Source organism: Aulonocara sp. 'chitande type north' Nkhata Bay, linkage group LG15 (genome assembly GCF_057382095.1).
Source record: "Aulonocara sp. 'chitande type north' Nkhata Bay isolate Kocher_YH1m ecotype deep benthic linkage group LG15, A_spYH_male_GT1.1, whole genome shotgun sequence".
NCBI lineage: Eukaryota > Metazoa > Chordata > Actinopteri > Cichliformes > Cichlidae > Aulonocara > Aulonocara sp. 'chitande type north' Nkhata Bay.
In genome coordinates this window covers 3832058-3854556 of record NC_141358.1, presented here as the reverse complement: position 1 = coordinate 3854556, position 22499 = coordinate 3832058, and the positions used below count along the sequence as shown (strand labels likewise).

Below are 22499 nucleotides of genomic sequence, written 5' to 3'. Positions count from 1 at the left end.
TCCCGGCCTGGCTTTTTATAGCAGATAACCTTCAAAATATTCTGCAGTAGAACAAAAACGGAAGAAAACCATGAACCAACATATAAACATTACCTGATGCTGCTGAAGTGAAGCAGAGCAACGTTACAAAGGTTTGATTAGAAACACAGCTAAGCATTTTTCAATTTTGCATCATTTTAAAAAGTTACAATTTCTTTAGTATTGAACAGCAGACATGAGACTTTCTTCAGGGAAGTCAGTTAAATTTAAGCAAGCAATAATGCAGAAAACAGATTTTTAGATGGGAAACTGTTCTTGAAGTACACTGAAGGGTGCAGGAAGTGTGATTTTATCATGGTGGAAGCAAAACACCAAAAGTCAGAGGGACTTCGTGACGATGTTTATGTGAAGCGAAATCTGAAGCGCAGTTTGGATCGTCTTTGGCTGCTGGTTCAATCAGTTTTGGTTGGAGAGTGATAAAACCTGCAGCTTCAGACTCGAGCACAAAAAAGTCGTAAACACAAAGCGCGAACCCGCCGACGCATCAGAATCAGTGAGCTGTCGGCCCCGACGGCGTGCCCGTGTACCTGCCGTCGGGTGAGAAAGCGTCGGGTCCGCGCTTTGTGTTTACGTCTGATTACGTCTGACACCCGATTTAGCTGTTTAGTGGCTGTCGAAATTTAGTGAGGTTTAACCTGAGATTCTCGTGTTTCGGGCAAAATAAATGTATATTTAAAAAGTCAGCAATGTTTTCTCCCCAAATCTCTGGCTTGTGCCACCCCAAGTCTAGGATCTGCGGATCATTAATATTCAGGACAAAGATGTAGAAGAATCTGGTTGCTGCTTGGTGGCTCTCAATAATTCAGGGACCGTCATCTGATACTTTTGTTTGCGAGTGTGTGTATTGGTGAGGTGGATGTTCTGTGTGTGCCCACTATGGACAGATTGAACCCACTGAGCTGGATACATTTCGAACTCCAGTTACCTCTCTGGCTACTTAACAGTGATATGAACCAGTAAGCTCTGATACTGTTATCAGACATGAGCACACATTCAAGCTGTACAATAGTAGAGTAACAGTAAAGCTGCCAAGTAAAGTAAGCCTATGTAAATAAAGGTGCATAACATTGAAAACAAAATATGTTATTTCAGTATAACTCTATAATGAAACTATATTAGCTCTTTGGATTAAATTAACATAAAAAGATCCATAATGCTTGTTTTGGATGCTGGAAATGTTGGTGTGAGTAAACAAGCATTGGTAACCCTCACCCGTTTAGAAATGACTTCAGTCACACTGATTCTGAATAAACCATGCGCACAACAATTTGGATGAACGTGGTATGGAAATTCAATTAAAAATGCATGCTGCACCTACAGATGTATCCATAGCTACTGGAACGTTGCATTTGCATGCATGCCACAGGAAATGTCATGTGATGAGCATCATGCCATTAACAAAGGCTTTCAAAGGTGTTAGAGAACATAGAGTTCAAGCTCTACTGGCTTCATGCAGGAAAAGTTAGACTTTCCACAACCAGTGGTATAAAAGGGTCCATTTAGGTCAGAATGACATCCGAGGGTCAACGTGAAGCTCTGTGAGGTCTTTTGCACTAACTACACACACTTTCTGAAAGTGGAATGGGAAATAGTAAAAGATCAGGATTATACATGCTTTATGGACAGCTGTAATATAAGGTCTCTGAGACATTTACATCTGTTGGATACGGTGGCCCGGAGAGGCCAAACAGACTGCAACTTAATAAAACACCAGCAATAAGAAAAACGCTGCAAAAGCACACAAAACACAACGGAAATAGGGAAAAACAGATTGCCAATAGCACAAGGGAAGTGTTTATGGGGAAACAATAATCCGACGGACCAGTTGCAGGAACCAAAATATGCTAAGAATTGCGCTGGGAGACACTTAAAAGAAGTGGAGGATCTATCACTCTTGTGAGGAAAGAAAAGATGAGAGGTAAGTGTGTTAGCCTAACTATTAGCCTAAAAATCCATCATCAGTATTTTATGAATCATGATAAAACACACCTACCATGTTTTGGGTTCCTGCAATTGGTCCGTCGGGTTATTGTCTCCCCAGAAACACTTCCCTAGTGTTTTTTCCTATTTCTGTTTTCGTTTTTCCAATTTCCGTTGTGTTTTGTGTGCTTTTGCAGCGTTTTTCTTATTGCTGGTGTCTTAAGTTGCAGTCCGTTTGGCCTCTCAGGGCCACCGGACCCAAGCAGATGCTTACATACTGCTGATGAAGAGGGTGAGTACCCACAAAAAGATGCTATTCAGCTGCTGTTCAGTGACATTTAAAGCTGTCTGTAAACACATCTGCAAGCACAGTCGTGAGAACAAGAACGTTTTCTCAGGACTCTGTGCAGTCCCAAGAAAAGTAACATCCATGATTCAATAACTTGTAGAACCACCTTTAGCAGCGATTGCTGAGATGCAGCTCCTGAGTTTTTAAAAAGCATTGCATAATCTGACCTTGAAGTGAGTTTGCTGGGACGTCCAATCCTGGGAATATCTGAGATAACACACACCTGAAGGTTATGGCCCATTTGGTAAGATGCTATAGGGATGGTTGCTTGTGGTCAAGGGCAGTTAGTCATGTGTGCTCATTTAGTTAAAATTGTTCAGACATCAAACATGCCTGGACTTGTCTCCCTGCAACTTCTTTTGATGTTTGCTGTTTTTTGTTAAGTTAGTTAAATATTAGAGAAGCATTAGAAACAGCAGCCGTGAGCTTTCTGAACCCAGCAGATGTGTCTTAAATCTTTTTTTCACTCATTATTTCCCTCCAGTCTCCCTTCTTTCCTCATTTGTCTTTGTACCCATTTATAAAGTCATTGTAAATTTCTTGTCTTAACTAGCATTTGTTCACACCACCCTCTGTGGATCAGTGTCTTTGTCTTTACTAAATTGCTATGCAACAATGTGGTCTCGTTAGATTGCTTTTGATTGTCTGTGCACAAAAAGTTGTCTCCGTGCAGACTAATCCTGAGGGAGAATCGTGTATTTAAAAGCTGCAGAAAAGAGCCCACAAAAAAACCTAACGTACCCTGATTGTACTTGTAAGCTGAAGCCTTCATGTCTGCGTATGTGTGTGTGCCTGCGTGCGCGTACACTGTGAACGCATAATGCCACCGTCTACAGTCTACAGCTCAGTTCATCTGTTAATGACTGATGAGAGATGTCCCCAGATGATCCCAGAACAAATGCAGGATTAAGAGCTGATACAAAACCACAAATATGTACAATAGACAAGAATATTGTATCGCTATCATGCATGAAAGAGAAGAACTCATCCACTCAGCTACCCCCCCTCGAATATCATGATATGACACAGATTTTTAAATTGCTAGTAACGATGACACTGATATGGAAAATACTAACTGGTGGTGAGCTGGAGGCCACAGGGGTTACAGGTGCAGTGCTTATGGAATGAAATGGATGGTGTTACTCCATTAGCACTTCAATAGTCTTGGGTGTCTCTGAGCATAATCGCTGTGTCCATCACGGTGTTTGCGCGCGCGCCTGTGTGTGCCAGTCTGGGTAACCCTGTGTTCCGGCGTGTCTAGTTTCTAATGATGGTCATCCATAATTGAGAGTCACCTCGCAGTGGAGGGCCGGGAACAGTCCAGGGTGGCGCGGTGGTTAACTGGGCTCCAGCTGCTCACCGTGAGCGTCCGTATATGAGTCACGGGGGGTCAGCGGTGCACAAAACGCCCAGCACCGCAGGGCAGCAACCTGAGCCCAGGGCAGTTTAATTGATGCCACCTCTGATTAACTGTCAGTTGGGCATCAACACCAGCTAATTCACTAAAGGACGTCCTGACCAGAGACGTTTTAACCTCGGCGCGTGGGAGCCGCCCTCAGCTTAAACACACGTCGACTTTCAAAGCGCGGTAGATCATCGGAGAATGGGGAGAAAATCCTGTTTGTCCATGAAGCACATCAAAATCCTACAGTACAGCACTGTAAAAGTTTAAGGTCAGGGATGGATGGACAGACACCTTTAATATCTGAATTGGGTTCAGTGAGAATCACTTCAGTCTTTTAACTTCTCTCTGCCATGTAAAGCTTCGCTTATCTTTCCTGCAATGAAAATAAAGGCTAATGAAATCTTTTTACTAAAGTGTCTCATCATCTACATAACAAAACATGACATGAAAAAAGCTTCCTCTCTAGAGGTCGTCATTTACATTTATATTCACTAAACATTCAAACTTACTAACATTTTATCACATCTAAGCCAATAAAAACAATATTTTAAGTGAACTGTTCATTATAAAATATTATTGGCACTCATAAACAGTAAGAGATGCCGCTACAGGTGCACAGTTTATGTCAACCTAGTAAAAGTCCATACATTTGTTTCTAATAAGCAGACAGTTAAAATTAGTCAGTTATCTGTTTTACATGTTCCTGGGTGGATTTGAGAACAATCAAGTGTGCAGTTGTAATTGTTACTCATTCATTAGCAAATATAATTAAAGACAAAGTTTTTTCCACCTGGTCCCACAGAAGCTGTGCTGTTTAATGGATTAGAGCTCAGCTCAGTCTAAAAGAATTCTTCACTGAAAATGATTTTAAAATTCATGGCTTCAGAAAGTGGCCCCAAGGACTCACGTTTTGACAATATTAATAATGTGACTGGAAGACTGAGCACATGGATCGACCCAGCAGAAGTCCCCTGCTTTAGGATTAGGTTCAGGAAACTAAAGCTTCTTTCTTTGTGACTTCTTGGTCTTTTTTCAGTTTGCTAATGCTGTGAATCCACCACAGCTATCAAAGAGGCCAGCTTTAAACTTTTTTAGCATTTCAAGCAAAAAGACTGTGAGATTTTAAAGGATTAATATATTTCTCCATAAAGTGTGGAACTCGTTTGGTGCACAGATGTTAATAGGTATAAATGATCGACTGAAAATGAGTGATCATCTGTCATTTATTCCCCCCCACTCTTCTGTAACACTTCTGCAACCAGGCCGTTGTTCCCAGACAATCAAGTTGATCTCGTGTTTAATGTGCCAACAGTCCCCCGGCTTGCTCTTTGTTTGAATGAATCATTGCTTCGTGAAAAAGATCTTGGGGAGCTGCCAGCTGTTTTGACAGGCAGGACTCAGCACCTATGCACAATGGAGAGGCCGGCCCGACGCGCCTCCACATTCAAACATACAGCTCTGTGAGCTACAAGCATTTATTAAAGGCAAACTTGCCACAGACTCTGCCTCTTTGATGTTCTCTGGCAACTTTAAGCATTTCAGATTTCTCTTTGTTTGAAAGTTTTCATTCATTTTCAATCAGTACTCTGCCTCTTAAACTTCCCCGTGAGATTTATTTTTACAGTCTTTCTGTGAGCGCAAAGCTGATAAAAACCAAAAACACACAAACTTTTTGCTATCAGACAAACTTGCATGCAAGGACACATCAATTACTAATGAAGTCTGTTAGAGAGAGCAGAGCCACATAAGTCAGGGGTGTTGAGTTCGGCACATTTTGTTCATACTACGAAGAAGACTTTAAAATGCCAACGTGTGAAGCTCATTTTGTGGAGAACTGTGTGCTGAAACAATTCTTTTATAGTTCTCAACTGTCTGGTCCACTCTACGCAAGTAAAACTGCAACATCTGCTGAGCTACAGCGCCATCTGCTGGATGAGCTGCATAATGCACAAGGATGGGCCAGTTCCTACCTTTGATATTTCATCTCTGAGGCACACACAGCGCTAGAAATGTGCAATGAATTGAACTCACTTGAACAGCATAGCTCCCAGGTATTAACCAGGGTATGTTTAATTGTTTTCCTTATTCCACTCAAATGTAATTGTGTTGCAGATTGTCGGAGTTCATTCGACCACAGTTTGACTGGAGAACAGCTGCAGACATGTTGAATTCATTGCATGGGCAAAACTGTGGATGATTTAATCCACATATTAGTTCATTCCACTTCTTAACTTTTAGTTTCACTATTTTTCTTTCCACATGTGACTCAGCAGTGTAGCGATTTACACATCTGCCTGTCAAGCGACCGATCGCTGGTTTAATCCAAGGAGGAGATGCAGATTTCTTGGGCGTTGTGTCAAAAAAAAGCATGTGGTATAAAAATCTGCCACGCATGTGCTGTGGTGACCCCTTGCGACAAAGGGAGCGACTAAAAGTAGCTTCTTCCGTTCGTGTAAATAGGTTCAACAGTATATTCCATTTTAAAGCAATTTCATTATTTAAATGAGTGAAACTGAAATAAACGATGTGGTAAAATGCTCATTTTAATGTGGCGCAATAATGGAAGCATTTTTCTACAGCTGAGGTCTTGTTAGATTTTTATTTATATTTTCTTATTTTAGCATAAGACACTTGAATATCAGTAATTATCAATTTTAGTAGTGTATTTTTTTTTTTGTCAGATTAGATCTGTTGCAAAGGTCAAGTGCTTCCCATTTCTGATAATATATACTATGAAATGCAGATATATTTTTCTAAAGTTACAATATATACTACCCTAAGTTGTGAAAATTGGAGTGTGCAGTTTGCCCTTAAAAAGTTCAGGGAACTGGACAACTGGAGCACTAAATGACTGCTACGCCTAAAAAGATATCTACAGCATCTGAAAGTCATGTCTTTAAGAAAACATGTCACTTTGTTCCACCATACAATACGTTCTGCAAAGACTGATTGCCAGTTCCTTCATTTTTCAGCATGACAATGATCCCAAACACGCTGCCAATGCACTAAAAGCATCTTGATTGAAAAACACACAGTGGAACATTGTGAGACATGGATTGGCCTCCACCAGAGCCCGGACCTCAGCATTGCTGAAGCAGTGTGGGAGCATTTTGACAGAGAACAGACCAAAAGGCAGAAACGTCCAAAGAAGAGCTTTGAATGTCCTTCAAGAAGCCTGGAGAACTATTCCTGAATACTTAAACAAAAGACAAGAAGGCTCGACTGGTGAAGAAAAAAAAGCACTCACACCAAATATTGAGTTCCAAGCTCATTAAAATTGTACAAAGTCTTTTTTTGCTTCAATAAATCATAGCAACTATTTCCATTTTCCTAACAAAATATAAAGAAATGACCGGTGGTCTGAGACTCTTGCACACTACTGTGTGCAAAGAGGATTGGCACATATATTAAAACAACAGTGTATGAGGTGCTGCTCAAATCTGTTAGATGGGTCAGCTGTAATATTCACTGCTTTTAACCAATCAAATTTGCGCTGACACCCAAAAGCTTCAAAGACAACAGTCGGGATACTGTGGAAAGTTTCTCTGAATATTCTGCATGCAGCTAATAACATAGTGCTGTATGTAATCACAGTGCAGCACTCTTACTACACGAGGTGAGTGAATGCTGCTCTCTGCTACCCTCAGGAGGACACTTAAGAAATGACAGGCTTCCAAGCCCTGAAGTTCAAACCTCAGTCAACAGCAAAATGTTAAAGAAATCTATTTTTATTTGTTTCCGTACAGTCCTTCTTCTACTGGTTAAGTACAACATCACAAGAAGCCACACTGAGGCTCTGGAGCGTTTGCCAGAGCAGCATTATACAACAGCTTGGTTCATCTGAGGGTGGGTGGTTAAGACTTGCTAAGGAAGCAGCATGACAATTTTTTGTTTCCTTCTTTAAATAATAATTTTAAAAAATCCCAGATAACATTTTCTCTGATATGAATTCCCTGTTTGGATTGAGTTTGTAGTGTCTGCAACCTGGAGAGGAAATCCTACTGCTCCTTTCCACAGGATCCCAAAGACCTGGAGGTGATCTCATCAGCTGGTAAAGCAGCACACATAAAAAAAAATAAAATCCTACAATTGTTAAAAACAAACAAACAAAACCAAAAAACCTTAACATTGACACATTTAAACACTGTTCCATAGACCATTTTGTGTTTTGTGCTGCTGACTGGCATCACACCCCATCACGAACTGTCAGACAGTCAACAATCCCACTTAGTTTAAAAAAAAAAAAAAAAAGGAAGAAGAAATAATAATATGTATTTACAGAGATATTCACACATACAGCGTATACACCCATACTTAAACAGACATGTACTCATGGAGCTGTACATACCCAGACAGTGCACAAACCCACCAGAGACACAGTTAGCTCACTGTGCCGGGCTTAAATCAGTCACAGTTGTTGCCATATTACTACAATCTACTTCATGAAGCGGGGCTCCATAAACATCATTTATTAAAACAAAAACTGTCCTATCAGTGTCAACTGTTATAATGCGATAATGACTGAAAAACAGGTACTGCGAATCACAATCACCTACTTAGCTGTCCATGTTCCTCCCAGCCATACAGGGACAGTAACTAGGTTGTGTTGTGGTCTCAGTGTTCAGTGATGCTCAGTAACAGTTTACGTACAAAACTTCTGCACAAGTGGTAAAACTGCAGAGATGATACCAGCGTTGTTTATATATCCCCAGTGCATGTTACCTATGTATCCTTAAAATAAAGAAGACTGTATAAAGAGATGATGCTTACTATGACTGTAAATCGTATTCAGTCAGATAACAAACAAACATTAACTCCTGACCGGCCTGACTGTTCCTGAGCCCAGTCCAAGGTTTTCCTATAATTCTTATTCAGTGTTGAGTTTTGTCCTTTTATTTTCAGCTTATTGGTTCTTCCTGTCCCACCTTTCAATAAAGACTGAGGTACCCCAAGTAAACAAGAACTTTACATACATACTGGTTTTCTTCTGGTTTGGCTGGTTTTCAAAAACGGTGAAGCTCAAACTGGTGAAACTAACAACCTGAGCTGAACTACAACAAGCCTGCCCCTCTTCTCTCGGCATGCTTTAAAAACCAGTTTGATGAAAATCCAAGTACCGAGGCCATGACTGAATGGCTATCACACTGGATCCATAGTTACAATCACAAGAGAGGAACAGTGTTTTACAGGACCGGAAAAAGCAACGAGAAGTTATCAGACACACTGCTGAGAAAAAACAAAAATAGAGGCGCTGACAGTATCAGTGCGAGGAGGGACCACGGAGCCAGGCGGTGCTGTGGAGTTCGCGGTGTCCCGTGCGACGACTTGTTCCCTCAGAGTGAGCCCGCTCCGTTAGCGGTTTTTGGACCCACTCTTCATTCAAGTGCTGCGCAACTTTACCACACACCATTGCCATAGCAACAGTTGAATCAAACCCCTCCCCAAAAGACGTGATGTATGTTAAAAAATGTTAAAAACTACAACCAAAACACAGTTTTAAAAAAAGTGTTTAAAAAAAAAGAAGAAGAAAAGAACGAATCAGCATGAAGACACGACACCTCAGATAGTAGGTAGAGTTGGGAAGCCAGTGCTCAGAGGTCAAAGTGGAAAGTTAGTAAAAGTCACCTGGGTTTGCTCTATAGTCAACTCTGTTCTAAGACGACAGCGCAGACAGTGAACTTCAGAGGGAAATTTGTACAATGTTTTACAGTTTCATTTAAGTTAGAAAAAAAGGATGCCCCAAATCCCCCTGACACATACATACATATATATATATATATATATATATATATATATATATATATATATATATATATATATATATATATATATATATATATAAGTCATCTCATTAAAAAAAAAAGGTGACAGAACCTTAAACACTGGACCCAGCTGTGGAGCCACATGTGGCCAGAGTTTGATGGTTTGGTCACGTTCAAGAACAACACTACTTGAGGCATTCCTGTTAATATAATAAAACTGAAATGGCATTTCCCCAAGGCATACGATACATTCATAATACTTTTAAGAGTACACGTGTGTGTGTTTGTGGCTGTGTCTATAATCAAATATCTGCCACAAAGTATTTATTCATCTGCATTAAAACAGAATAATGCATCTTCCTGTGTCAATTAGCTTGTACATCTATCTTATAAGTGAGGGGAATTTCTGCCTTTCCTCACTTTGAGTCGGAACTTAGAAGACAGGCTGTGTGAGGTGGAGGCCTGGAGTAGAAACGTGTGCGGTTAAGGGTTAGGCATTGACTTGTTATGGACAATATAAGAGGGGGGCGGTCTGGGCACTGCGCTGGGACAATGAGGGCCCTCACGAAAGATAGCAGAACAAACGATGCGAGTGTTTATCTTTGCATGGCTCGTCTGGGCTCCTGTCCTCGCGACTGAAGCACATTTCCGTAGGAAACAATTGCACCTCATTGGCTCAACCAAGTTGGCCAATCATCAGTGACGGAAGCCAGAGCCCCTGGGCCCACCACACCGCCGACACCAGAGTTTGGTTGGTGGATAGGTTAGGGGAAGTGTGAGCGTGCGTGCTCAGAGTGACTGTGTGTTTTTGAAGACACTGGAAAAAGAAAACCCTAGTCCTTTCCACTTGCAGTGTTGTCATGGATGGAGGGGATGCAGTTTCCGCGGTGATGAAAGTGAAGTGTCGGTAAGCAGAGGAGGAGAGAAGCTTAAACCTCTGCTCCTTTCAAGCCGATTCGTTCCTCCTCCTGTCAGTCGCTGTTGGGCTTCTTGAGGGAGAAGGCAAAGATGTTGAAGTGGTTACTGAGCTGTTTTACCTAGCAACGAAAAAGGTAAAAACAGCAGTTAATTCAAATTCAAAGGCCTTCATATATTCTGTTTCAGTTCAGTTTTGCATTGAATGCAAAGTTTAGGAACACGAAAATTACTGGTCTCCTCAGGGTTCAGGTTTTGGGCCATTGCTCTTTAACATGCACATTTTCTCTCCAAGTTAAATCATATAGGACAGAAGCATTATTCATTACAGCTATACAGGCCATGCAGTAAGATGTATTATGTATAAAATGGCTACATAAATGAAGACCTTTTGGAATTTGGTGGTTTAACGTCTATAAGTTTTGATCTAAATGAACACAATCACTGTTTTGGGGGGCTTTTTAAGTGTCTTCTTAGCCTCAGTTGGCTGCGTGTTACTGGCACTGCTGCAGTGCTGGTAATCAGGATAAAGGCAGAGCTACAGCAACAAACACATCTTTGTCTTTGGAACAGCTGCAGCCTCTTTGCACAGCAGGGAATCAAACATGTTCTTTGCATATGTGCTCTTACCACAGACACGCCGTAGTGTATGTGCGCTAATACGACAGCAGCTGTCCACAAATAAAGCAGAAGCGTCTCGTTGGTGAAGACCCTGGTGATGGCTAACACCACCACCGCTGTCATGGGCAGTAACAGTATGCTCAGTGGCTGGCAGCGTGTGTTACTCATTTGACACACAATCAACTTACACTGAAAGACAAACACATTCACAAAAAACACGTGAAAAAGCATTAACTATGTACTTCATCAAAAGTAATATGTATGGCATGTTTTGATTTCCAAAAACACGATAGTACCCGTTTGTTTTTTGATTTTCTAAAATAGATACTCAGCATCTTACAGACCGACGCCCTTCTATTTCTGAGGAATTCCATGAGGTCAGTAAAGCTACTGTTTCACCAACACTCAAGTATTAAACATAAATGTTAACCAGGCTGACATACACATTACTGTTAGCCTATATACTGTTTTAACAGTCACATTAAACCATAACTTAACAGATGGCTAAGGCAACAGCTAGTAACTGTGGCTACTTGATAAAAGGATAACATTATTGTGGGAGTTAGGCAGCAAATGCTATTAGTCTTGCCCCTCTGTGAGGTTAACAGACAGCATTACTTAACAGAAAAACACAATAAGGGTCTAAAAAGTGTTGTGTTGCTCCTAAAGTCTCACACTGAAGTTGAAAAGTCCTGAGTTGAAGTTCACCAGCAGCTAAACAGAAACAGTGGCAGGCCACCTTAACAACTCATTTTAGAAAGAAAAATACGGTGCCAAGTAGGGGTGGGCGATACATCGAATAAACTCGATGTATCTCAAGTTTTTCCACGTACGATGGTTAAAATGGCTTTATTGTAACCATCCAGTATAAGTCGCCATGGAATTATTAAGCTGTCTGAATGTAACTCACTCTAAATTTTCTTTTCTCCCACATGCTGCGAATGCATCATTAACCCCCCCCCCCCCCAACCAGAAAATGTTCTACCCGCGCACTGTGCTGAGCATGCGTGTCTATATACCAGCAGATAAGGAAAAATATGGTGATAGTGGGAGGATGTTGAACATAATGCTGTAATTTGCAAAACATGCCGTAAAACTACTGCCGCAAAAGGTAGCAGTACCAAGAAAACTTTCCACCAGCTCAAAAGTCATCCACTGCAAAATTAAGACCGTTTTAAACTCTGCAATCTGATTCGGGGGCACTGGTTCGGGGGCACTGGTTCGGGGGCACTGGGTTTCAAGACATATTGCGATGTATATTGTGTATCGCGATATAGCCGAAAAATATCACGATATTACATTTTCCTCACATCACCCAGCCAAGTCACCAGAAGCATATGAAATAAACAGGACTGTAGCTGAATACATGTGCATGGACCAGGACTATTGTAATCTATCTTTGACAAGTTGAAAAAACACAAATGAAATCTTTGGTATAGAAAATGGTATCAAGTATTTTCCTGGGTATCAGTACAGAGTTTGAAATTCTAGTGAGAAATTCTGACTGAGGAAACTACATTGCAGAGATGAAGGAAAAAAACAACACAAAAGAAAAAAAAAGAAAAAGAAAAATCACACACTTACCGTGACGTTGGCAAAAGCTGTCCCCACCATGAGGTAGAAGATCCTGGGCTGCAGCACCAGGATGTTGGATGGAGAGTAGATCACCCAAATGGTGGACAGGACAAACAGAAGAAACGGCGAGAGGAAAGGCAGTAAACCTTCATACAGGCTGCTGTGCTTCAGTGTGTTATTCCTGTAACCCCTGCAAAAGCACCGTGGGAAAACAGTTAAGAACAGAATTAGCAAAGGCAAGAGAAAAAAGAAAATATGATCTAAACTGATATAAGTTGTGCTTACTTGAGGACGTTGTAGAGGCTCATAGGTAAGGTCACAGTGAAGGAACAAGCTGGAAATCAGCAGAAATTAGTTTCAGTTTCACTGCTTTGGCTAATGAATGAACATATTCAGTAACTGAGTAATTAAACACAGCTCACCAATGATCATAAAGGTGAAGAGGTCTCTGTAGAGAAGGTGAAAAATAACTGGCTGGTACCAGGTTTCCACACCCACAGCAGCAGTAACCAAGTAAACAAGGGAGATTGTCTGCAAGGAGACAGGACACAAGACAGATGTTTAGAAGTCTAGAGTAGTGTCTCACACTGTCAATCAACCAAATGCCCAAAAACTTACCACTTGGCTGATATCATATCCCCAAGGCAGAAACAAGATGCCAGTGTTATATTTCTCCCAATGGGACAGTATGAAGGAGAACAGCACCACCCACAGTATGTAAAAAAGTGTGACCACACCAACACCACTCTCCGCACGCCCAAATATAGAGTATACAGTGGCCACAAAGAAGACACAGGCCCAGCTGTCCAGACCGTGGTCAAAAAGCTCCCCTAGCGGTGTGGAAGAGTTGGTGCGACGTGCCTGTTTGCCATCAACACCATCTATAAAAAGCACAGACAGACACAGATCAGCACATACAGTACAAGTTTATGGGGATATGTATATATGATGACATCTCTGCTCAGCTAAGGCTGAGCATAACTGTTCAAAGGGAGCAACATTCCTACTTCCCACTTCACTGTTACACCAACACAGCTGGGCTTCATTCAGTTCACTCAGGAGCACAGCCTCACATGAAACATCACGGTTGCTTCACTTTAATGGTTCACAGAGTATGACGGAAGGATAGATAAGAAGGGATCAGTATAACTAACACAGATCATGTCAGTGGGAGAGCAACAGACAATTATAAAAAGATATTTATCATAAACTGCAATGAGAAAGTCAAAACTGAAAGTATGCCCAGAGATAAGAGGCTTTGTTCATGTCTAAACGTTCACATTTAATGTTACACGCAGTGATTACTGAGGTCATCAGTCATTAGGGCTGTGTGATATGACCAAAATCTCATATCCCGATATAAGAATTTTATCGTCCGATAACGATATAAATCACAAAAATGTAACATTTCCTGTAAATTCTGTGAATCTCGGGCAGCTCGACTTGCGTGAAGTGTTTCCAGCTGGGCGTCGTGTACCTGGAGTCGAATGTTTTAACCGATGCATGAAACGATACATTTTTAGACATAAGTTGTAACAGCCGCCGTTTTCTTTGTGAGTATTTATTACATGGCGTGCTGCGGGGAAAAGCCTGCTCTAACGTTTGAGTCTAAGGTTTATTTTTTAGCACCTGGCGGCTCTTTTTTGCTTCTCATCCGTAAATACTCTGCATCTTTCACGTGATTCAGTTTATTTTGAAAAGTCTCAACAGGATCTTGAGCTTTATTGTGAAACGTTTATGTGGAAAATAAACAAGTGGACACGCGGTGATTTTACGGTCCTTGTTGCTAACAACAACGCATAAAAACAAGCGCTTGTCCGTCCGTAGTGTGGTTATATTAAATATAAGAGAAAGAGAGAACTTTAAGAAATTAATATAGCCACTACAGTGACCATCAAAATGATGAAAAATATTGCCGTAAAGTTTATTTTGTGACACCACGAAACAAACAATAGCGTAAAATGAAACGATAGACGTTTTTATATCGTCATCCGATACATATCGTTATATCGAACAGCCCTATCAGTCATTCACTAATGGTGTTCAGGACAAACAGAAGAAACGGAGAGAGGATTCAACTCTAACCTAACTCTGCAGTCTAGCAGGAATGGCTTACGTTTCAGGATGCTGCAGTGTGACCCTTCTCTACAGTCAGGGAATGAAGCTGCTTCAAAGTGTGAGATTATTATATTATCTTATGCCACGTTAGACCCCTAATTAAAGATTGTGAAATCATTATGTAGTTTTAGTTTGCATTATTCTCCTGAAGAGGTGATAACTGTCACAGTTATTAAACTGATTTGTATTACATTAGACTGCTCATTTATTGTGAATGAATGATATTGTTTTATGATGCATTATTCTGCTGAGTTATAAGAAATACTGTTTTCAGAGAGTCATCACCTTATTTGTCTGATTAGAAAAGAACAGAACATACTGCACAGGAAGCCAAGGTCATAACATAAATGTGTGGAACGCTCAGACACTTCAAGATCAGGCGGACACCTTCCCGCGCTCATCTCTCCTCCGGATGGTCTCGGCTCATAAAGTGTTGAATTGTACGGAATAAACGATTGTTGATTGAGCATTTATACACCGAGTATTGTCCTTCCTTCAGCCCAAAGACCAAACAGAATTGGGAGAATTTAACAAAAGGCAATTACAGTGGTCCCTCGTTTATCGCGGTACTTACGTTCTAAAAATAACCCACGGTAGGTGAAATCCACTAAGTAGCTAACTTTTTTTTTTTACAATTATTATAGATGTTTTATGCCTGTAAAACCCCTCACTACACACTTTCTACACTTTACTCTGACAGGCATGAACATTTTCCCACTTTTCTTTATGGTTTAAACACTCTAAAAGTAAAAATAAGTCCAGTGTTACAGAATAACACCAAAGGCACCCGTGATTGCCTTTGACGGTGCGAAACGTTTCATCGACATTTTTTTGTTTGTTGGAGAAAACTTACAAACATACAATACAGCACTTCAGAGTCACACCGCTAGCGATCAAAGATTTAGATAAATTTTACAAGCTGAACGTGTTCTGTACTGTACAAGAGACACGGCACGAGATTGATTGACAGTGGTCTACAGCCAATCAGAACACATTACACAATGCGCTGTTTAAAAATGTGTTGTTGGTTGTTTTTTTAAAAGCATGCAAAATTGCACACACAAAAAATCAGCGAAACAGCAAGACCGTGAAAGGTGAACCGCATTATAGCGAGGGACCACTGTACTTATGTTATAGCTATTAAGTGGGCAGCCATATGTACTGAAACCTATTTCCCCAATGACATTTTCCAGCCTGGATTTCCCCCACCTTGCTACTTGTCAGAAGATACGTCTCTTTTTTTCAGCCTTGACAACCACACATCATACTGAATATCAGACAACAATTTTATTTCAAATATGCTTTCCTTCAAGTTTTGTTTTTTTAAATAAAATATATAGATATCAGAATTGGGAGTGCAATATATTTACTCTTATAATGTTGTTGCATTGGTGGTTGGTCCCTTATATTTCATACACATACCTCCAGGATGTCATGCATAGCTTTAGACAGACAAGTGCAGCTTTATCTGATTCAAGTTACAAATAGTCTGATAACTTTTATGATTTCAGTTAGAGATACTTCTAAAAAATGAAAATGTAATGCTATGAGATGTAACATGAGTGCATATAAACAATCCAGAAAAACAGGTGTCTGCGTGCCTCATTCTATAAAGTAAGCATCCGAAACAAAAACAGAATAGGGGCCTTTAAGCTTTCGAGGGGCACTGCACTTCCCTGTGAGTTTCTCTACTTCCCATGAGTAAGAAGGGGGAAAAAAATGTACAATAAAAATAAAAACAAGCCACATGGAGTTGCAGAGGTCAGAACTCACCAAGTGTATAGGCTAAGAAGTTGAAGATCCCCGCTGCAACCCAGACCCAACTAGGCACGTGTTGGTATCCTGCAGCTGAGAAACAAACATTGTGAGTATATGGCACGACACACGGAGATCATGAAAAACTTAGACTAGAGTAATTTTCCACATTACTGATTCCACTCACTAGACCAATGTTATCCAATCTAAAAAAGTCAATATTTTAGGACAACTGTTAATATGTGTGCACTGTTTGGATTAGCTATTCCTCTAAGAGCTCAGTACTGACAGATAAAATCCTGACCGGCCCTCTTATTGACTGTAGAGGTCAGCCTTTTGTCCATGAGTGTTTCATTTATGTGTGTATAAGGTAACCACTTAGATTGGACAGCAGACACGCCAGAGCAAAGTATCTTATTTGCAATACAGAGATGTAGTCTGGGCATGTAAACAGGAACAGCTCCCTGGGTGTTGTTGCCTGTGTTAATGACGTAACGGGTTAGTGATTACCATGAGCCACCATAGGCAGTCAATCGCTGGACTTTGCCTTCCATAAACAAACTTGCACATGCCTGAATCTCTCTTCCTACTCTAGACAACAGCGATGGATTCAACCCACGTCTAGTCTGTTTGAGGGAAAACAAACTGAGCAACCCTCCCCAGTTTAAGAAAAAGGAAAAAGTGAATGACCTACAAGATGCATTGAAGTCAAAGTCGTAGAAGGCCAACATGAGGAAGTTCAACACAAGGAACATAAAGCCTGTAAATGTAATGAGGTTTGGTGCCAACCATGTGGGTAGAAACTGTTGAGAAGAGTGAGAGAGAAAAAAAAACAAAAAAACAGAGGCTGTGAGAACAACAATTCATGATCATGGCACTCAGCTCTCACACACAGTTTTCTCATCATAGTAATGGCATATTGAATAACTGGAATTTAATTAGTAGTGCTGAATAGAAGATTTATGTATATTAATATGAACCTTTTCAAATGACTGTCTGGTTAAATGACAGCATTAAAAACAACAACAACAAAAAATCCTCCCAAATCTAAAACAAACCATTACAATCAGTGACTGATGTGTTCTGACACTGGCAGAAAAATGCGCGCTGGTAATGCATCAGGTCGCCTCGCTACTGTATCACAGCACACGGCTGGAAATCTCATTAATGATGTAGCCTGCAACTGACACATTAAGCTGGTCTTCCTCACCTTCACAACAAGGTTCCAGAAAGGATGCATGACGTAGATGGACAGGGGATTCGAGTCCACTGCGCTGTACTGCAAAGAGGCACAGAGGTGTGATCACAAACAGGTCTTTAATTCTGCATTTCATTGCAGATAAAGCAAAGCAACTGCCTTGTTAACTGGACCGTCTTGATACTAAATAAGAATAAAACTGATTGCAGTGTGCACCTTTTTCCATTGTAGGACCCAATGTAAAAGCTATATTGCATTGGACTGTGTGTTTTATTTTAGTAGGTTTTCCTATTAGGAGTAGATATTGAATCTTTGATATCTATCCTTTGGCACACCCATCTCCTGCGATAGACTTTGATCACACTGTCACTCTTAGATACTTGGAAGAAGGGTGGGATCTTCATTTTTAGGGGACTACACAAAACTATTGTTTTTTTGTTTTGCTTTGTTTTTGTTAAATACACTGTTCTTACAAAAGCTGGGCTCCCCAGTCTTCACTTTCCAAGTTCACTGTGAATACAGTGCAGCACTTAATACTGCAACAGCCAACTAAGGACACAGGCTAATTTTACTACACAGTGCTCTCACTCAAGCCTACACAATGATTTATCTAACCTAATATGAAAATGTTTATCTATTGCTGCAATACTGACAGCGTGTTCACTGCAGATAATGATGATTATAATATGTGATGACATAATAGGTTGTTTGTGTAATCACCTGTGTGATTAATTATAACCATACATGGAAAAACAGGCACTATAATCATAGTCTGTGTGCATTAACAGATACACAAGTATGTCACTTTCACACCAACTAAGGTGGCCCTGCAGTCTGTGACCTGTTACAAATGAATGTGAGAAGTGGAGTGACAGAAAAAAAAGTGAACTGATCAGCTGAGCAATCTCCACGCTCTTGTGTTCTTCCCACTTAAAGCTCATCTATATGCATCTTTATTCCCCTTTTGAGAAAGCAACCTCTGTTTTCAAGGAGAGCCACAATCCCCTCATTTGCTCTCATTTGTCCTTCTCTGCTGCCTGCTAGAAACCAGTGCTTGGGTTACGGCTGCTATTAGACAGGGGAAGCCACTTACAAGGAAAAAACTGGGAAAAAATGGTTTCTTGTGACAATCAGAGATATATGACGACTCTTGCTTTTGCTTCAGTCTGAAGCATTAAAAGCATGAGGTATTAGGAAGGAGCCTGAGTACCCACACTAGGGTTTCAAAGGAAGAAGAAACTTGACTGAAATAATGCAAAACATATAGAAAAAGTTGTAATGTTATAGCACATGTTAACAAAATGAAGATATTCAAAGATCAACTTACTACTTAAAATACTCCATGACTTCCATGCCCTTACAGATGAGCGCACTGGTAATAGCCCAGTGAAGCGCATCCTTATGGGAATTAACTAACAACTAAAATGCTATTAGTTGGCAAACACAAAGTGTGATTCCGTTCAAAACCCATCAAAAGACAATGTTGCACACCCCAGGATTTTTTACAATTAATTTAGACGTTTTTAATGTGCTTCTTTGTTTCTCATATCCTACTGGATCCAGTTCAATGGTTTCCTCTCCACGCTACCATTACAGGTGTTCGTTAGCAGTTTTATTCCTTACAGTGGCTGAAATAAAAAAAATATTAACAGCTGGAGTCCAATAAAAAGGAAATAGATAAAGTCTCTGAATTGTGCTGTCAAAGCAAAGAAGCCTCCATTCAAATACAACATAAGCAGAGAGGAGTCGCTAGCTGTTAGCGCATATGCACCAAATGTAAAGTAAAATACAGAAAATAAGGACACTTCCGAGCAGAAATTTCAAACAAAAAACGTACCATTGGTGAATATGAGATGAGCTACTTTGCGGCTTTTATTTTCAACAGGAAAAATGGCAAACATCCGGTATCGTTCCGTAAACTCTGAGTACCTTTACACATTTTTCAGGGGAAGCACCCTGCAGATCGTGACAACTAGCTGCTAAACGTACAGAGCCTGTCCGCTCAGCGGCTAGCATGCCATTGTAACCTATAAATCATACCTTATATTTGTCGAAGCCCGCAAGCTGCTCCTGAGTGACATATTCGTAAAGAGCCATGGCGGTAGGGTCTGGCTCAAAGACGAGATAACTAAATATCTCTTCCTTTGGAAATGCAAATCTCCAATGTTAGCTGCCGTGTTCAAGTACCATCTAGCTTGGCCGCCTTCGTTTACGCCGGGTGAGGCGATGTCGAACCATAGGGGCCACTCCTACGGAGCGCAACCCCCTTCCCGGTTAAAGGTAACAGTAGCTCACTACCGCCACGCAGGCCTGGAGGACCCTGAAAAAATAAACCACACAAAATTCCATGAAATTCTGTTGACTGGGTCCCTCTTCCACTATGGTATGGTGATTGTGGTCTCACCTGATAAAAAAGAATGCTAAAATAACTTTTAAAGTGCCGGAAACAGTTTTGACTCCTGTTAATTGCTCACCAACTCCATCAATCAAACAGCTTCTATGGCGCTCCTAGATGTGACGTGGCTTTCCTCTTTGACCGGAAGAAACGTCACTGCGCTTACCTGCTGTTGGAGAGCTGGAGTATTGCTCGAACCGGGAGTTAAAAAGCAATTTAACAGAAAATGTGAGTGATAACATTTGGTAAACGTGATTGCACTTGGATAAAATTTGTAATTTTGCTGAAATATAATATGAAACGTTACTTATTTTACTTAGTTCAGTTCGTGGGGGTGTTAGTAGTTAGCATGCTTAGCATCGCTAAAGCTACGTTGATTGTCCACTTAGAAATTTTACTAAAATATGATAATTTGGCGGATTATTTTGAAACTATCCGATCACTCCTATCTGTTATTATCACTCTGTTGATTCACATAAAAATCCTAATATGCAAACTGCGGCAACGTGCAAAATGTCGGCACTTAATTGTAACATTACATGAAGTTGTGCATGATCTCGCTACTATTTCATTTTTTCCCAACTTTCTGTGTTAATTTGTGACATAATTGTCATGCCTTACCTTCAAGTCGCTAGTGAAAGAGAATGACATTTATTTGAAACTGGTGAAAGGTCCTGAAATGCATTCAGATATCTGCCAAAGCTGTAAAAATAAGCACAGAATATACAAAATAAACATGACTTTATTTTAACCTTTTGAAAATGCCTCTTCTCCTACTACCCACTGATGTAACACACTTTTTCTTCACCCCAGCACCTGCCTAATCTTGCCTCTGTGTCCTTTTGCAGAATGGTGACAGACGTGCAGCTGGCCATATTTGCCAACATGCTTGGCGTCTCCTTGTTCCTGCTAGTGGTGTTATACCACTACGTTGCTGTGAATAACCCCAAGAAGCAGGAGTAGAGTTGTACAGTATGACTGCAGAGGTCAGTGAGGTCAGACACTGTTTGCGTTTTTTTCTTTTAACATTGTCATTTCTGATGTTGATCATCATAAAATAACAAATTGGACAAAAGCAGGTTCTTTCAGTTTTTCTTTTTATTGTGTTTCTATTATGTATACCCCCATGTATTAAAAAACATGACTCAAATCCATCTATAACTGTTTTATAGTATGGCAGCTTTTACATTTAGTTAGTATAATTTTGGTGCTGCCAGTGCTACATTATTCTATTATTGAAGAAAAGTCTCTTCTACAGTTTTCAGTAAGTGTCATTAATAAAGGAAAATGCACAGAAATAAAGGTTATTGGGCTACATATATAGAGTTAATTTGTTCCATCCTAGTTCATGGCTGATCACTGAGCACTACTAAAAATCTGGAGGAATAATTACAAACAAACAGGATTTTAAGGTTTAACAACTGTGAAACGACTGAGGCTTTCTTTTCCTCCCCACAGACGAGATGGATGTCAAAACCACCACCTTGATTACATCATCCCCCTCATCATCTCCTCTTTCTAAGAGGTGTAATTTCTGTTTGCACAAGGATCTTTTTTCTTTTTCTAATAAACATGTTTGAATTTGAATTTCTACAGTCTTTGAATTTTTTCACCTGCTCTGTACACATGTAAACATTTGTTATGCAACTTTAAAATACATGGAGTTTATTGCAGGTTATTTATACTTCCAAATTTAAACACAGTTTTGTTCATCACAATCTTTGCAAAAAAACCCAAAACACGAACGCTATATGAATAAATATACACATGTACATATAAAAGGAAGAAAAGTTAAAAGTTAATTCAGTACAAACGGGTTACTATTTAGGTGTTCACTCCATTTGGATGCATCACGTTTCCTTCATTAACCTCACTGAGTGCATTTTGCAGCATTAACTTAACCCTCGACTTCCATAAGCCTCACACAAAGCTTGTTTTAGCTTCAGCAATTTTGGTTTCTTATACACATAATACATTATTTTAAACCTGCACGCAGGAGGATTTTATAATGTGACATTTACTTTTATGGTGAGTAGAATCACAAAAACTAAAAAAAAAAAAAAAAAAAGGCCAAGTAGGTGAAAACCATTTTATGAACAGTATGTGCAAATCACAAAAGTGGAATAAATACACTCATCTCACATTTGTTAAACATCCACAATAGAGATAATGAGATTATAAAATTGCTATTGTGCTTATGAGTCTAAATAAAAATCAGCCCTTCCCTGTAATTGTACAAGTGGCTGCCTAATAAAATATTTAGCAGTGCATAACAGTATTGGTCGGTATCTGAGGGGAGCAGCAAGGACCAGAAAAATGCAACTTAAATCACAAAAACAGGAAATGTGAGGTACAATTATGGTAGCTGAAATGTTCAAGGATGTTTCAAGTCTGCATTCTTGAGCAGCTGGAAAAATTTGAAAAGATTGAACCACTCCCCCAATACA

The 22499-nt window shown here is 40.1% G+C and overlaps 2 protein-coding genes across 4 annotated transcripts; one reads left to right on the top strand and one right to left on the bottom strand.

Moving 5' to 3' along the window:
- Window positions 1-9533: 9533 nt before the first annotated feature.
- On the bottom strand, window positions 9534-20641 carry selenoi (selenoprotein I). Of its 2 annotated transcripts, none has more exons than XM_086265254.1 (11): window positions 20132-20641; window positions 19698-19977; window positions 17670-17738; window positions 17154-17262; window positions 16478-16552; window positions 13205-13467; window positions 13009-13117; window positions 12872-12920; window positions 12596-12776; window positions 11021-11200; window positions 9534-10512 (listed from the first exon to the last, which is right to left on the bottom strand). In XM_086265254.1, the coding sequence occupies exons 2-11, from the start codon at window positions 19752-19754 to the stop codon at window positions 10405-10407; spliced, it is 1200 nt and encodes a 399-aa protein (XP_086121380.1). In that variant the 5' UTR covers window positions 19755-19977; window positions 20132-20641; the 3' UTR covers window positions 9534-10404. The 2 variants fall into 2 exon arrangements, with proteins under 2 accessions (XP_086121380.1, XP_086121379.1); XM_086265253.1 differs by having other exon boundaries at window positions 20062-20206.
- ost4 (oligosaccharyltransferase complex subunit 4 (non-catalytic)) lies at window positions 20276-21639 on the top strand. Of its 2 annotated transcripts, none has more exons than XM_086265256.1 (3): window positions 20276-20280; window positions 20901-21038; window positions 21511-21639. In XM_086265256.1, exon 2 carries the CDS (start codon window positions 20902-20904, stop codon window positions 21013-21015), a length of 114 nt encoding a protein of 37 aa, XP_086121382.1. In that variant the 5' UTR covers window positions 20276-20280; window position 20901; the 3' UTR covers window positions 21016-21038; window positions 21511-21639. The 2 variants fall into 2 exon arrangements, with proteins under 2 accessions (XP_086121382.1, XP_086121383.1); XM_086265257.1 differs by having other exon boundaries at window positions 20901-21047.
- Window positions 21640-22499: the final 860 nt, after the last annotated feature.